The sequence below is a fragment of the Camelina sativa genome, chromosome 13 (assembly GCF_000633955.1).
Source record: "Camelina sativa cultivar DH55 chromosome 13, Cs, whole genome shotgun sequence".
NCBI classification, from domain to species: domain Eukaryota; kingdom Viridiplantae; phylum Streptophyta; class Magnoliopsida; order Brassicales; family Brassicaceae; genus Camelina; species Camelina sativa.
Window position 1 is genome coordinate 5,211,269 of NC_025697.1, and position 15,217 is coordinate 5,226,485.

General features: G+C 33.1%; 2 protein-coding genes and 2 pseudogenes across 2 annotated transcripts in view; all 4 read right to left on the reverse strand.

Annotated features, from left to right (window-relative positions):
• Positions 1 to 1,373, reverse strand: part of LOC104735259 (THUMP domain-containing protein 1 homolog) — a 3,202-nt gene extending 1,829 nt beyond the window's left edge. The window contains exons 1-4 of the mRNA XM_010455015.2: positions 1,259 to 1,373; positions 1,058 to 1,177; positions 282 to 722; positions 21 to 160 (exon numbers count right to left, since the gene is read on the reverse strand). Of these exons, the coding sequence (XP_010453317.1) occupies positions 21 to 160; positions 282 to 722; positions 1,058 to 1,177; positions 1,259 to 1,312 (755 nt within the window). The 5' untranslated portion in view covers positions 1,313 to 1,373. The remainder of the gene's footprint in view (positions 1 to 20; positions 161 to 281; positions 723 to 1,057; positions 1,178 to 1,258) is intronic.
• On the reverse strand, positions 2,343 to 8,336 carry LOC104735260 (annotated as a pseudogene).
• Positions 8,998 to 11,965, reverse strand: LOC104735261 (O-acyltransferase WSD1-like). Its single transcript, XM_010455017.1, has 7 exons — positions 11,785 to 11,965; positions 10,505 to 11,083; positions 10,327 to 10,393; positions 10,016 to 10,128; positions 9,714 to 9,923; positions 9,503 to 9,640; positions 8,998 to 9,417 (listed from the first exon to the last, which is right to left on the reverse strand). Exons 1-7 carry the CDS (start codon positions 11,959 to 11,961, stop codon positions 9,262 to 9,264), a joined length of 1,440 nt encoding a protein of 479 aa, XP_010453319.1. The 5' UTR covers positions 11,962 to 11,965; the 3' UTR covers positions 8,998 to 9,261.
• Positions 13,259 to 15,122, reverse strand: LOC104737964 (annotated as a pseudogene).

The window sequence follows — 15,217 nt, forward strand, 5'->3', positions numbered from 1 at the left end:
TTTTGTAAGTAAGATCAAACCTTGACATATGTTTTTTTGTTGCAGCAGCAGAAGTCATTGCATGCTGTGCAATATCTTTGGGACTTGGGTCACCATCTCTCCTTTTCATTTGGATGAATACCAGACCGTTGCAACCTGGATCTAACTTCATAAACCGTCTCTGTTGAAAAAAGGATAACAACAGTAGTCTTATATGATCCGCAGAGAGATTAAAACATAGACTTGAACAATTATGTCATGAGAGCTCCTGTCATTTACCCATAGATAATAACTTAGCTTACCTTACTCTTGTCTCCGAGTTCTTTTAGTTCAGCTTCAATCAACTTATCAATAGACTTCTCAGCATTTTCGTTTACTTTTGCCAATGGAATTGCTTCTTCCAAACATGCTTTCTTTCTTGGAGGTTCATCTACACCGTTCTTCGGTTTCTCTTCATCTTCTTTGTCTTTTCCAGTCTCAGTTTCTACCAATTGTTTGACTTCGCATGATCCTTCACTCGCTAATTCTTTCTCATTCACTTGATTATCACCGCCTTCAGTAACTTCTTTCTTCTCCTCATCCCCTTTGTTTTCCTCTTCCTCTTTATCATTATTACCCTCAGCTTCCTCTTCGTCCTCATCATCATCCTCGCTATATGAAAACGTAACCTTCTTGTTAATTGGGTTATCAAACAAACCAGGCTTTACTTTCGTGTCAGTCCCATTCATTAGCTCCTCGAAAAACTGTAAAAGCAAAGAGATTAACATTTAAGAACCACTTCAAAGAGTATAAGAGCTACTCAAACTTGACAAACATCAAAAAGCTCTTGAGAAATCTAAGATTGGCATGGAAGATTCTCTAGGTCATAAAAGCTAACAGAGAAAGAATATTACTGGAAAACCTAGAAACAAAACTCCACCACACGAATCAAAAGGGCTAAGTTAACTTGGTGAAGATGATCCAGAACGTGAACAAGGAATCAATTTATTGAAGAAGCAGAGACACTAAGCAAAATCTGAAAACTAGTTGGGAGATGAATTCAAATTAAAAAAGATAAAAAAAAGATGAGAAACTTTACGGAATCAATGACGTTAATAGCTTCCTGAGAAGCTTGGTATTCGCGTCCGCCATCGCAAGAGATGAAAAAACCTTGCACACCTGGCTTCAGAGGGTAAGCTCCCTTCTTCTTCACTGGTCTCTGCAGCAACAAACAGATCAGACGAAGAAAATTAAACACAAAAGATGATTAGCAAAGATGAACGTAGTGTGTGAGGATTACGTTTTGAGGGCGATAATGCTGTTTTCTCTTCTTGCTCTGGTCACCGGTAGCCATCGTCGGAGAGAGAGAGAGAAGAAAGGTTTTTACGGAGGTGAATGCAAAGTAAACAAACACACAGTGACGACAAGAATAATTAGTAGGTCATGGCGACATGGGCACTTTTGGGCTTACGTCTTGGCCCATTAATCAAAAGCCTCGTTTACTTTGTGAAAACCCTAGAATAGTACATCTTTTACATTTTTGTTTTTTAAAGATGATTACATAAATTATTGGAAGGTTTGATAAGATCTGTACATGTGAATCATTCAAAACTTGGTGTACATACCGGATACTACAAAAACATTGAAAGCTTCTAGCCTTCTAAAATTCATAACATTATTTATCAAATAAAAGATATATATAGTTTTAGAGATCAGTAGGACTTAAGGCCTGACTGGTTCAAACGCTGCGGTTGCGGTTGCTGGAGATTGCGGAAGCGGACGATTGCGGTTTTAAGCGTTATTAAGCGTTTTGAATGACTAGTTTAGCATTTTAAAATGGGTGCGTTTGCGGGATTTTAACGACTGGTTGACCATCGGTTGCATTAGCGGTTAAAACATAATAAATGTAATATATAATTATATAAATGTTTAAAAACACCAAAAACTTTATTAAATTTGATTTATAATTAAAAATCTTTAAAAATATTAAAATAATTATTTAAAAAATAAATAAATTTCATATTGAACACTTATTACTTTATGCATTTTGCTTTTCACCCAAAATTTAATCAAGTAATGTGATAAATGACAAAACTTATGCTTTAGATTATAGATCTTCTCTGCTAAATCTCACACACTCATTAACTACCTCACATTGAATTACAAGGCTAAGGGAAATTAATTATGAAAGAGTAAAGAAGAGTCATTGGTAATTTGTTTTAATATTTTCACAAATAATCTTATTTTCTTAATCTTTTGATGAAATGTTATATTTTTTTGGTTTTTTTGGAACGTATGTGCGATGTACCAATAGTTTTACATCAAATTTTTTGGTTTTTTATTAATTGGAATCTTATTTTCTTGTAATTGTTTATATTCTAATCTCCTCAATCGTATTTGTACTTCAATTTCTCTCATCCTTTATGGGTACAATGGTTAGGTTGAAGTTATAAGAAAAGAAAGATTAGTATTTTTTGACTTTTTTTTTGTTTTAAAAAAAAATTTCCAACCGCAAACGCTTGCGAGAAACAGCTTTTGGAATTTAGTGGTTGGGAGCGATTGGGAGCGATTGGGAGCGGTTAGGAACGATTGGAAACAGTTTGTGTGATTGGCACCAATCGCTAGCAACCGCTACCTACCACAAATGCTGCGTTTGCGGGAAGTAGCGGGAGAACCCGTCAACACCTTAATAGGTCTCATGCGATTTAGAGTAACCTTCTTTCCCGGAGAGCATCTTTCATTGTTTTCAGTGATTCTTCCATATCATCAAAAATCTTGTGAGGATCCGCTATTACGGTAGGATCAACAGTTATCGAGATTGTCATTTTCTCTGCATAACTTGTGTAATATATCAACAATGCCTATATATCAAAGACAAAAACAAAAACAAAAACAAAACATATTAATTAAAAAGAACAGCTTATTAGGTACCCTTTTAGGACTAATTTACGCAACAAAAAATATAAAAAAAACACGTACATGAGAGTGTCCGTAAGCGCTTGGAGCAATGTAAGCGATAGGATGGCCATGGAAACTGATTTCTTCCACAGGGCCCATAACGTTTGAGACACATGTCGTTGTGTTCATCACGGGTTTATTGAATAGTGTTGCTGCTGCCTATAATGACAAGAACACATAGTGTGTTATATATATATACTAGATGAGGATTCACCCAATGTGCTGGTTTAAAGTTTTATAAATTAAATTAAACTAAATTTAACAAAAATACATTAAAATTTGTTGTATGTTATTTATAAATTTTATAATATACTGATTTATATCCACTTATAAATCTTATATGTATGTTATTATGAAAAGTGTATTTTTTTTACACCTAAATATACTCTTTATGTTACAAATAATTCTTTATCACCATCTAGATATACTCTATGTTACAAATAATTCTTTATCACCAACTATTTTACTTTCACTTCTGCATAGTTTTTTAATTACTAAACTTGTTGGCTCAAAAAAAAGTTTTGAATAAAAAATATATTACATAATATACTAATCAATGATATATCATCACAATAACATATGATCGCCATAAAAAAAACCTTGGCTCCACCTTCCTCTCTTAGGTAAATAACCTTGTGTCCAACCTTCTCCACCACAGATAGAACCTCGGCTTTGCCCTCTTCCTTTGTGGAGATAAAATGTTCACATCTTTTTACTATCTCAAAATAGCTTGCCACGACAACCAATGAAAGTAAAAACATTTTTCTAACGTCACAAAATCTTTTGATAGTAACTAATGTTAAATTTCCCAATGTATTCGTGGAAGTGTCTTTGACACACCATGATGTAGCATCTGTCTCTGTAACGCCTCAACCGCCACCTTGCTTAGTAAGCCCATGTCCATTCTCAATCTGTGGGCCCATCTTCCTAAGTGAGCTCTACATCTATTCCCCGCTCGTAGACCCACCCATATTCGACGGTCGGTTTGTTACGTCTAGAAGGCTTTAAAAACTTGTTTACCGACCTTACAAATCAACAAATGTTCTTTTCCTGTGTTTTGTCTTCACTCGCACAGTTTCGACAATCACTTCCAGGAAGATCGCCCATAATGAAGTTCTCTCAAGACCCTTGACCGAAAAAATAAGTGCATTTTGGTGACGTATGTGGCCAAATAAATTCTTTTAAACATTTTCGCAAAACAGGGTGTCAGAGTCTTTGAGCTCATGTGGATCTATCAGCAATAGTTTATGTTTTTTCCATCTATCTATCTATGTTTGTTGTACGCTTGTGTTTGATTAGCCTATTTTATATATTCATTAGGTTGATGAGCTTGTACTCGTTATTTCCCTTTGAGATTGAATGAATAATGTTAACAATTTTGTTTGCAAAAAAATAAAGGTTTATGACCAACCAATCAAGGTTAATAAATTAGAAGAAAATTAATTTGGCATAATTAAATAAACAATAGAAAATTATAAGTATGGTAATATATGAATCCCAAATAAAAAATGAAAATATAAATTAAATAAAAGAATCTAAAAATACTACAATTAATTTTAAAATACAATATTAGGAAAAGAAAATGCATATATTAATATTTTTTTGGGTCAACATATTAATCTTACCTATTCCTAACTGAAAAAAAAAAGAAAGTATGAGAAAATTTTGGTTTAAAACAATAAAAATTACTTTTCCATTTAAAAAATAATCCCAACTATACAAAGCTGTAAAAAATTGTATTTTTTTGATAAATTCTGTAATTTTTGATAATTATATTTTTATATTATTAATTTGTTTTAAAACAAAATATTTTATTTTTGTGGTAATCAGATTCTTCTAATTAAATATTAACTTTTACACATGTCAAAATCTCAGATTGATAACTTGACACATGTCAAAATCTTGTTAATGGCTAACTTTTAAAACCCAACTTTATATAATAAGATATGCAAACATATCTCAATTTCTTTACCTTGGCTCCTAACACATTTAGGCCGATTTTGATGATAAAATACACTAGAGCTGCGTGACAAGAGTGCTTCTTTCGAGCCATCGTAGCTTGAGATTTTTTTAGATAAACTAATGGATCGGTTTGTACACCGATGGATAACGGTAAATTAATAAAGCTGAAGTAGTTTCCCCATCTGCATTTTGAATCCTTGACCATCATTTCTTCCAAAGGCTTTATACAAAGAAACAATATGTTGACAATCAATTATACTCCCTCCGTTTCATAATATAGGATGTTTTAGAGAGATTTTTTGTTTCATAATATATGATGTTTTCAAGTTTCAATGCAACTTTTTGATTAAGTTAATATTATCTATTATGCAGTATTGTTTCTGATTGGTTGAATTTTTAAAAAGTAAACACTTCTTAATCTGCGTGCTTTTGTTAAAACATCCAATATTTTGAAACGGATGGAGTATTGTTTATTCTGTTGACAATCAATTATATTTTAATTTGGAGGGTATATATGTCACTAACCTTGAATCCGATGTCTGACCTTAGGTTTACTGTACAAGCTGCACGTAAACGTATTCCATTTGGAAGATTGTTCTGATATGAAGTCAATGCCCCATCCTCCTCGTTCTTCTTCTTGTCTTGTTCTTCAAGAACAAGATACGTGTGGATTACTCTCTTATGGTTAGGATATTAACTATTGTAAGTTAGTCATTAGAACACAATAATAATACATCATATATATTGAATTTTATGTTTACCCTATTCTCGATTCAAATAGCTAGTAAAAGCGGCTTGTGTAATTCCGAATAGAACATCGTTGATAGTCTAGCAGCACGCACAAGAGAAAGCAAAGATCCATTAAAAAAAAAGTAAGGGACACCTCAAGTGAGTTATGAACATAAATCACAACGTACCATGTTCATTGCATTCTTGATAAGTTTAATGTCATTTAAAGAGATAATTCGGTGATAAAATCTCTTTGGATGGCTCCTGACATCGGCACCAGCTTTTAGAGGTGTTTTTGTATCCTTCAAAAACAGTATAGTCGCGGAAAGCAAAATCATATCCACAATTGTATTCCACATCAATGTCATTGTAGAACCAATGGTGCATATCGATCTTAAGAACCAGCTTTTCTTTCTAAGGCTATGCAACACCTCGCCTCGCCGTTTCACGGGAGGAATAGCAGTAGACAACATGTCTCGATTTGATGTTTTATGGGTACATGCGAGCACAAGGGAACATAGGGACATTCCATCTCCCAACGAATGGTGAGATCTTATTACACCTGAGTGCTTCAGCATATGTGGTTTTGACGTTAAGGATGTGAATATCCCACAAAGGTCTTGATCTATCAAGAGGATTCATCCTGTCATGAGTTATTTGGCAAAATGATACATTTTTCAAACATAATTAGAAAGATGATACATTCACTATTTATAATTAGAAAAAACTATATTGATCACTGTTGGACTATTTTTCAGTCTTTTTTGCCATTTAACAATTTTTTTAATTACACTTCATGCCATTATACCTCCCATTTTCTCTTTATTTCTTGATTTCTTAAATAATTGTTAATATAATTTTTTTTAGAAAACTTCTTAGATACAAAAAAAATTATATTTTTTTCTTTATAATTTGATATGAATTTTGTTTAATAATTTTTAAATATATTATATACATATTTTGTATCCGTACACATTTTGAAGTGTACAGATGTCTATGCACTTTATTAAGTGTACAGATGTCTGTACACATAATTAAGTGTACATATGTCGGTACACATTATTAAGTGTGCAAATATAATTTTTACCAATTATTGCAGTAAAGACATCTGAAACCCTAAGAATTAAACAAATTACATTTGTACAATTAATAATGTGTACAAACATATGTACACTTAATAAAGTGTACAGATACAAATATTGTTGGATAGTTTGATGTACGGATACAAATATTGTTGGATAGTTTGAATCTATCCAATATGTTGGAATGTTTAAACCGTACACAAATATTGTTGGACGTTTTAAATCTATCTAACATGTTGGATGGTTTGAACCGTACACAAATATTGTTGGATGGGTTGAATCTATCAAATATGCCGGATGGCTTAAACCATACACAAATATTGATGGACGACATGCTGGATGGTTTGAACTGTACACAAATATAAATTTTTTGAATTAAATTATATTTGAAATCATTAAAACAAAATGCATATCAAATTATAAATAAAAATACATAATTTTTTGTATGTAGAAAAATTTTGGAAACAAAAAAAATATTAATAAATATTTGATTAATTAGGAAAAGACGATTGTTATGAAAAGAAAAAGAAATAAAAATGTTAATATATATAAAAAGAGAAAGAGAAAGAAACGTAGAAAAAAAAACATCCAAAAAAATTAATGATCCCACCCATTTTTTTGTTTCTCTCTCTCCTCTTAAGTAAAAATTACCAAATAACCCTGATCCACATAAATTGCTATCTTTTATTAATTCTAAATTTCTATCTCTTATTAATTCTATCTCTTAACATCCAATTTTTGTGACTGTAAATAGTGATTGTATCATACCCATAATTAAGTTTCATAAATGTATTAAAACCCCAACAAACCCTATAATCATTGAGGAAGATTTCTCCATCTTCACCTATCTCTTCTGGATCTATGTGTGGTACGATTACATGGTCTTCTACATTAACTTCGGTCTCAATCCATTTTGCACCGTTTTCAGACTATTAAGATCGATAAAGACAGATGGAGACCAAAAACACTGTCAAATCCCAAGTGGGATTAACGCAAATTTTATATATCTATAAAGACACGGCGTCGAGTCGTCGACTCAAAATTATATAAAGATTAGGCATGTAAATTAATTATCAAACATGTAAACCATAGAATTTTATAAAAGTAAAATTCTAAACTAGGTCATGTTCGAAAGCATCAGTGATTGAAAATAGCTATATATGATGAATAAGAAAGTGTGGCATGCATTGTATAAAATGGTTACCAGTTTGCTGGAGAAACGAGGATGCTTGTAGACATTTTGCTTCAAGGCATCAACGTCGGGATTAATCTTTGTTTTGAAACCAAAGTTGATGATGGAACATAAGTCTACGTCCGGCGATTGAAATACACGCGCCATCGGACTGAGCGGCTCCTCCTCATTCTTCATTCTCTCTTTCCTCTTTAGTCTTTTTGATGCATGTTTCTTCTCTTTCCAATGCTATTTAGAAAGTGTTTTTTGTTTTTTATATAAGTGTGGCCAAAAGAAGAATGCATTTTTTCCCTTATACTCGAGTATGAAATTGTAATTATTCCTTGTTTTTCACCTTTTTTTTTTTTGCCATGGAGCATATTCTAGGTCTTCTAATCACTGTAATAAAACAAGAAACACAATTTGTAAAGAAGGCGTACATGTGAGTGTCAGTAAGAGGCTGGAGCAATGGAAGGGATAAGATCTTCATCCTAGAAAATCTAACTTGATTTTTTGTTTATTGTTTAACACAGACAATAATTTATTTCGACATGCCTTAGCTCCTCGAAAAACTAAAATGAAGAGATTTTTACATTTATGAAGCACTCAAAAAAAATTAATAAGAGAAATAATTTCACGAGGAGATCCCAAACTTGTACACGAAATCAATTTATGGAAGAAGCAGTGACACTAAGCAAAATCTGAAAAAGTAGTAGGGAGATTAATCAATCAAAGTTAGGGTGGTCTACATGTTAGTACAAAATAAACTCTCAATAAGGGGAGGGATCCATATGACGATTTATGAACTTTAAGCAAGGACCCGCCATAGTTTTTAGTTTGAGTTGATATTACATAGTACTCGATCTACATAAAAGACATCGAAATCAATGTATTTCGTGGGATCATGGGTCCGGTGCTGATTAAAAGGAACAAAAAGAAGAAACTTATAACTCACAAGTTTTTTAAAACACGTTTTTTAGCTATTAACTTTTTTATAAACGATATGTACGTATTACGTGTGTTTAAAGCCAAGTGATGATATAGATTTAATAACGATACTAATTAACACAAATCATTAGACTCTATGTGATAGCTGAGTCGTTTATTAACTAAGAGTACGAAATGAGACTTTTAAAAAAATATTAAATAATTGACATTTCATAAGCACAATATTTTTCAACAACTAGTAACGACACTGACATTTTTCTGACCCCAATACTATATACAAACATTCAAAGCTTCTAAAACATGACATATTTAGACCAAACAAAACTATATCCACAGTATGCGGATTATAATGGGCTTTTTTATGTTGTCTCATGCGCCTTAGAGTAATTAATTCTCTTTCAGAGGGATCAGCTTTTAGTCTCTTTCAGGGATTCTAATGTATCTCATGGGCCCTTAGAGTAACCCTCTTTCATGGAGAGCAGCTTTAATCTCTTTCAGTGATTCTTCCATATCATCGCAAATCATGTGGGGGTCCGGTATGACGGTAGGATCAAACGCCATGGAGATTATCATTTTATCCGCATAACTCATGAGATGTACCAACAATGCCTATCAAACACAAAATCACTACTTTTCAAAAAAAAAAAAAAAAAAAGCTTTATCATTTACGCAAAGAGAAAAGGTAACTATGTACATGTGAGTGTCCGTAAGAGCTTGGAGCGATGTAAGCGATAGGATGGCCAAGGAAACTGATTTCTTCCATGGGGCCAATGACGTTTGAAACGCATGTCGTTATGTTCCGCACCGGTCGATCGAATAACTCTGCTGCTACCTATAGTGACAAGAGAGTGTGCTATATAATTATGTCCATAAATATGCTAGCAAATCTCAATTTTATTTAGTACCTTCGCGCCAAACACTTTTAGGACGATTTTGATGATAAAATACACTAGAGCCGCGTGATAAGAGTGCTTCTTTCGAGCCATCATGGATTTGCATTTTTTTAAATGAACCAATGGATCTGTTTGTAAACCGATGGAGAACGGCAAAAAAATAAAGCTGAAGTAGTTACCCCATCTGCATTTTGAATCCTTCACCATCATATCTGCCAAGGGCTTTACACCCAAAAAAAAGAGACAATTTATACGTTGTTTATCCACGTTTAACTAAGAGATTAGGATTATAATTTGAGGAGTATGTCTCTAACCTTGAATCCGATGTCTGACCTTAGATTTACTGTACAAGCTACACGAAATCGTATACCATCTGGAAGATTGTTCGGACACGATGTCAACGCTCCATTCTCCTCATTCCTCTTGTCTTGTTTGTCAAGAAACATAATACACGTGTCAAAATATTATATATAGATCCAACGTGCATTATTCTTTTCCTTGTTTTTAAATTAACTTAATTCGGTTTAGGTGGATACTGACTATCCTAAGTTTATTTTTTACTAACTCTGTTTAAAATACAACTATATATTGACAATACAGCATATATATTAAATTTAGTGTTTACCATATCGTCGGTTCAAATAGCGAGAAAAAGAGGCTTGTGACATTCCGAATAGAACATCGTTGATAGTCTAACAGCACACGCAAGAGAAAGCAAAGATCCATTTTAAAAAAAAAAACCTCAAGTTAATAATCATGGACATATATATATATATACAGTATATGACAAATTGACAACGTACCATGTCCATAGCGTTCTTGATATGTTTGATGTCATCTAAAGAGATAATTCGGTGATAAAAACTCTTTGGATTGTTCCTGGTATTCACATCTGCTTTTAGTGGTGTTTTTGTATCCTTCAAATACAATACAGTCGCAAAAAGCAGCACCATATCTACAATTGTGTTCCAAATCAGTCTCATTGTAGAACCAATGGTTACTATCGACCTTAAGAACCAGCCCTTTTTTTGTAGGTTGTGCTTTGGTCGCCGTTTCATGGTAGGAATAGCATTTGAAAACATGTCTGGGTCTGATGTTTTGTGGGTACATGCGAGAATGAGGGAAACCAAGGACATCCCATCTCCCAACGAATGGTGAGATCTTATAAAACCGACTGCTTCAGCATCATAGGTTTTGACGTTGAGGATGTGAATGTCCCACAAGGGTCTTGATCTATCAAGAGGGATCATTGTGAGACGTGACATATAATCATCGACAAAGCTTTGTCCATCTCCACCTATCTCTTCCGGATCTATGTATGGTACGATTACATGATCTTCTACATTGACTTCGGTCTCGATCCATTTTGCACCATTTTCAGACTGTGAAGTTAAGACATATGGAAGCCAAACACTATGTCAATTCCCAAATAGAATATTAGTACAATTCTTATATTTACAAAGAAAACACAGCCGTCTCCAACTATTGTTTCGTACAAATTTTTAATAAACATAGATATATTTTTTAAAAATAAACTAAAGGCTCAAACTTATAATGATCAAAATATATATTAACTTTCCACCCAAAAAAAAATAGAGATTAACTAATTTATTCTATATATAGAAAGTAAATTTTAAATCGGTTATGGAAAACAACTATGTATACTGTATGAGAACATGTGTAATATGTACCAATACGCTAGAGAAAATAGAAAGTAAAATTTAAATCGGTTATGGAAAACAACTATGTATACTATACTGTATAAGANTGAGTTAAGACAAGTGGAAGCCAAACACTATGTCAATTCCCAAATAGAATATTAGTACAATTCTTATATTTACAAAGAAAACACAGCCGTCTCCAACTATTATTTCGTACAAATTTTTAATAAACAAACACACACACACACACATATATATATATATATATATATATATATATTAAATAAACTAAAGGCTCAAACTATAATGATCAGTAATTCAGTATATATATTAACTAATTTATTCTATATATAGAAAGTGACTTTTAAATCGGTTATGGAAAACAACTATGTATACTGTATAAGAAGAACGTGTAAGTGTACCAATATGCTAGAGAAACGAGGATGTTTGGAGACATTTTGCTTCAAAGCATCAAGAACAACGTCGGGATTAATCTTTGTTTCGAAACCCACAATGGTGACTGCACACAAGTCAATCCCCGGCGACTGGAATACACGCGCCATCGGGCTGACCGGCTCCTCCTGATCCTGATTCGTCATTCTACCTCTCCTCTTAATTAGCTAGACTGCTTATTTCTTCTATCATGTTCCAATATTTATAGTGACGTTAAGTTTGTAAGTGGTTCAACGAACACACAAAAATACAAGTGGTGTGGAAACGTTTTAGTATTGTTCTCGCAATTACATTTAATGTGACGTTGATATTTACGATTAGCTTCTATTAACAATAATAGAAAGAAATCAAATATTGTGGCGTCGGAAAACAAAATACTATTTGTCGTTCACTAACCTGTTATATTTTAGTCATTTCAGACATCGGTTTGGAATTAATAATAATAAGTAGGCTTTAGTGGTTGTGTAGGTTCATATTTGTCCACATTTTTAAATAACTGACTGGAGTCTTACAAAAAAAGTATATTTTTCCTGACAAAATTATGCATTGATTAATTATGTGTATCTAGCTTACTTTCTCCTTTTCCTTCAAACCATCATCAGTAATGTAATACATTATACATGGAACTGGATCTGGATAGTGATATAGAAACAACACATTATGCACGACCACAAATATCTAGCCCCCAACTATATATTGATATATATATAATAGAAGAAAAAAGAACTTCCATTAGACCATTACGCGTGGATTTTGAATTGAGCATCATTTATCGTTAATGAAAATACGAGTAAAAAAACTAATTAGACAAACTACTTTTGTTACGTCTGAGTTTGAAGGAGGTAATATCAAATCAATCTGGAATCAAAGCACGTACGTGTCCATAAGATCACATCTCTTTTTATCATCCAATCTCTGTCAATATAAAAGTAGCTACCATCTAACGATTATCTATATATTGTAAGAATCTTAATCACTTATTATTCAAAAAAAAAAGAATCTTAATCACCTAAAAAGGATGTGTTATAAAACAAAACACAGCGTCTTGAAAAGAAAAAACTGATAAGAATAATAATAAAAGAGAGTGCTTTAATATCTGGGTTGACCCAACTACTCGAAATAGTAGATTAACGATCCGGTTGGTTTATATATTAAGCGGTTATTTTTTGTTTGGTTGATCCGTCAACCAATATATAATTAAGTTTAAAATCATTTATGTTGGTTAGAAAAATTGAAACTTGACAAGAGAAAGTCATATCCTTTTGACCTCAGACTTCAAGTTTGATTTTTCCTTTTCGAATTTGGTTTGACATTATGGTTTCATTTCTTTCCGTCTGTAGTTAAATCACTTGGAACATTTTTTGTTTTTAGTTATATTTGGTTAATTCAAAAAAAAACTTTTAGTAATAATGAATGTAGATAACAACAAAGCGATGGCTTGAATATGATCTATGGATTACATGCATTTGAACTTGGGCCATAATACAACAACAACAACACTAATACACACTACTCACTACTAGTTGGTTATGAAATGAAAATTTTAAAAATTCTAAAACATTTAACTATAAGTATTTTCGTCGACATCTAGGACCGACCCTGATATTATTGACTCCAATATCTGTAGATATTACAAAAGGATTTAATGCAATCATGCGCCTTAGAGTGGGTACTAGTAAGGTCATGCGGCTTAGAGTAACCCTCTTTCCCAGAGCACAGTTTTCATTGCTTTCATTGATTTTTCCATTTCATCACAGATCTTGTGAGGATCAGGTATGACGGTAGGATCAACCGCCATCGAGATTATCATTTTCTCAGCATAACTTATGAAATGCACCAACAATGCCTATATATCAAACACAAAGACATTTGTTTTGTGTGGGAAATAAATTATTATAAAAAAAAAAATCATTCATTTGATTGAGCAAAAAAGATTACGTACATGTGAGTGTCCGTAAGAGCTTGGAGCGATGTAAGCGATAGGATGGGCACGAAAACTGATTTCTTTCCATGGGGCCAATGACGTTTGAAACACATGTCGTTGTGTTCCTCACAGGTCGATCGAATAATTCTGCTGCTACCTTCGCACCAAACACATTTAGGACGATTTTGATGATAAAATACACTAGATTCGCGTGATAAGAGTGTTTTTTTCGAGCCATTATAGCTTGGGATTTTTTTAGATAACCAGTGGATCTGTTTGTAGACTGATGGAGAACGGAAAAAATATAAAGCTGAAGTAGTTTCCCCATTGACATTTTGAATCTTTCGCCATCATATCTGCCAAAGGAGACAATTCGGTGATAAAATCTCTTTGGATTATTCATGGTATTCTCGCCGCCTTTTAGAGGTGTTTTTGTATCCTTCAAAAACAATATAGTCGCAAAAAGTAGAAACATATCCACGATTGTATTCCAAATCAATGTTATTGTAGAACCAATGGTAAAATATCGTTATTAAGAACCAGCTTTTCTTCCTAAGGCTATGCAACACCTCGCCTTGCCGTTTCACGGGAGGAACAGCAGTAGAAGACGTGCCCGGGTCTGATGTTTTATGCGTACATGCGAGTAAGAGTGAACATAGGGACATTCCATCTCCCAACGAATTAATTGGTGAGATCTTATAAAACCGACTGCTTCAGCATCTGTGGTTTTGACGTTAAGGATGTGAATATCCCACAAAGGTCTTGATCTATCAAGAGGAATCATCGTGAGATGCGATACTTAATCATCGACGAAGCTTTCTCCATCTTCACCTATCTCTTTTGGATCTATGTAAGGTACAACTACATGGTCTTCTACATTGACTTCTGTCTCGATCCATTTTGCACCATTATCAGACTGTGAAGTTGAGAAAAATAAAGACCGAACACTATTAGAAATCCCACGTAGGGTTTAAGTACACTACATATATAAGAACACAAAACCAGTACGTATAAGAACGTGTGTACATATGTTTAAGTGGGTACCAGTTTGCTGGAGAAACGAGAATGGTTGTGGACATTATGCCTTAAGGCATCAAGAACGACATCGGGATTAATCTTTGTTTTGAAACCCATGATGGTGACGGCACAATAGTCTATTCCCCATTCCTCATTTTCCCTTTCCTCTTATAGCTAGATGGATGTATACTTCTTCTCTCATGTTTTAATGCCATTTATAACGTAAATTTATGTGGCCATTAATAGAAAAATATAACTTACAAGTGGTCGGCATTAAAATATTCTAGCATGTGTCCTCATGATAGAAAGATTGCACGACATGTGTGGCTTTGAATTAATTATCAAAGTTTTCTATGAACTTTTCATTAATATTGATGATGAATTATCTGTCACTTCTTCTTCCTCTACCACTCTCAGTGGGAAACAAAGTGGGCAATAATATTAAAAAAAAAAAAAAAAAA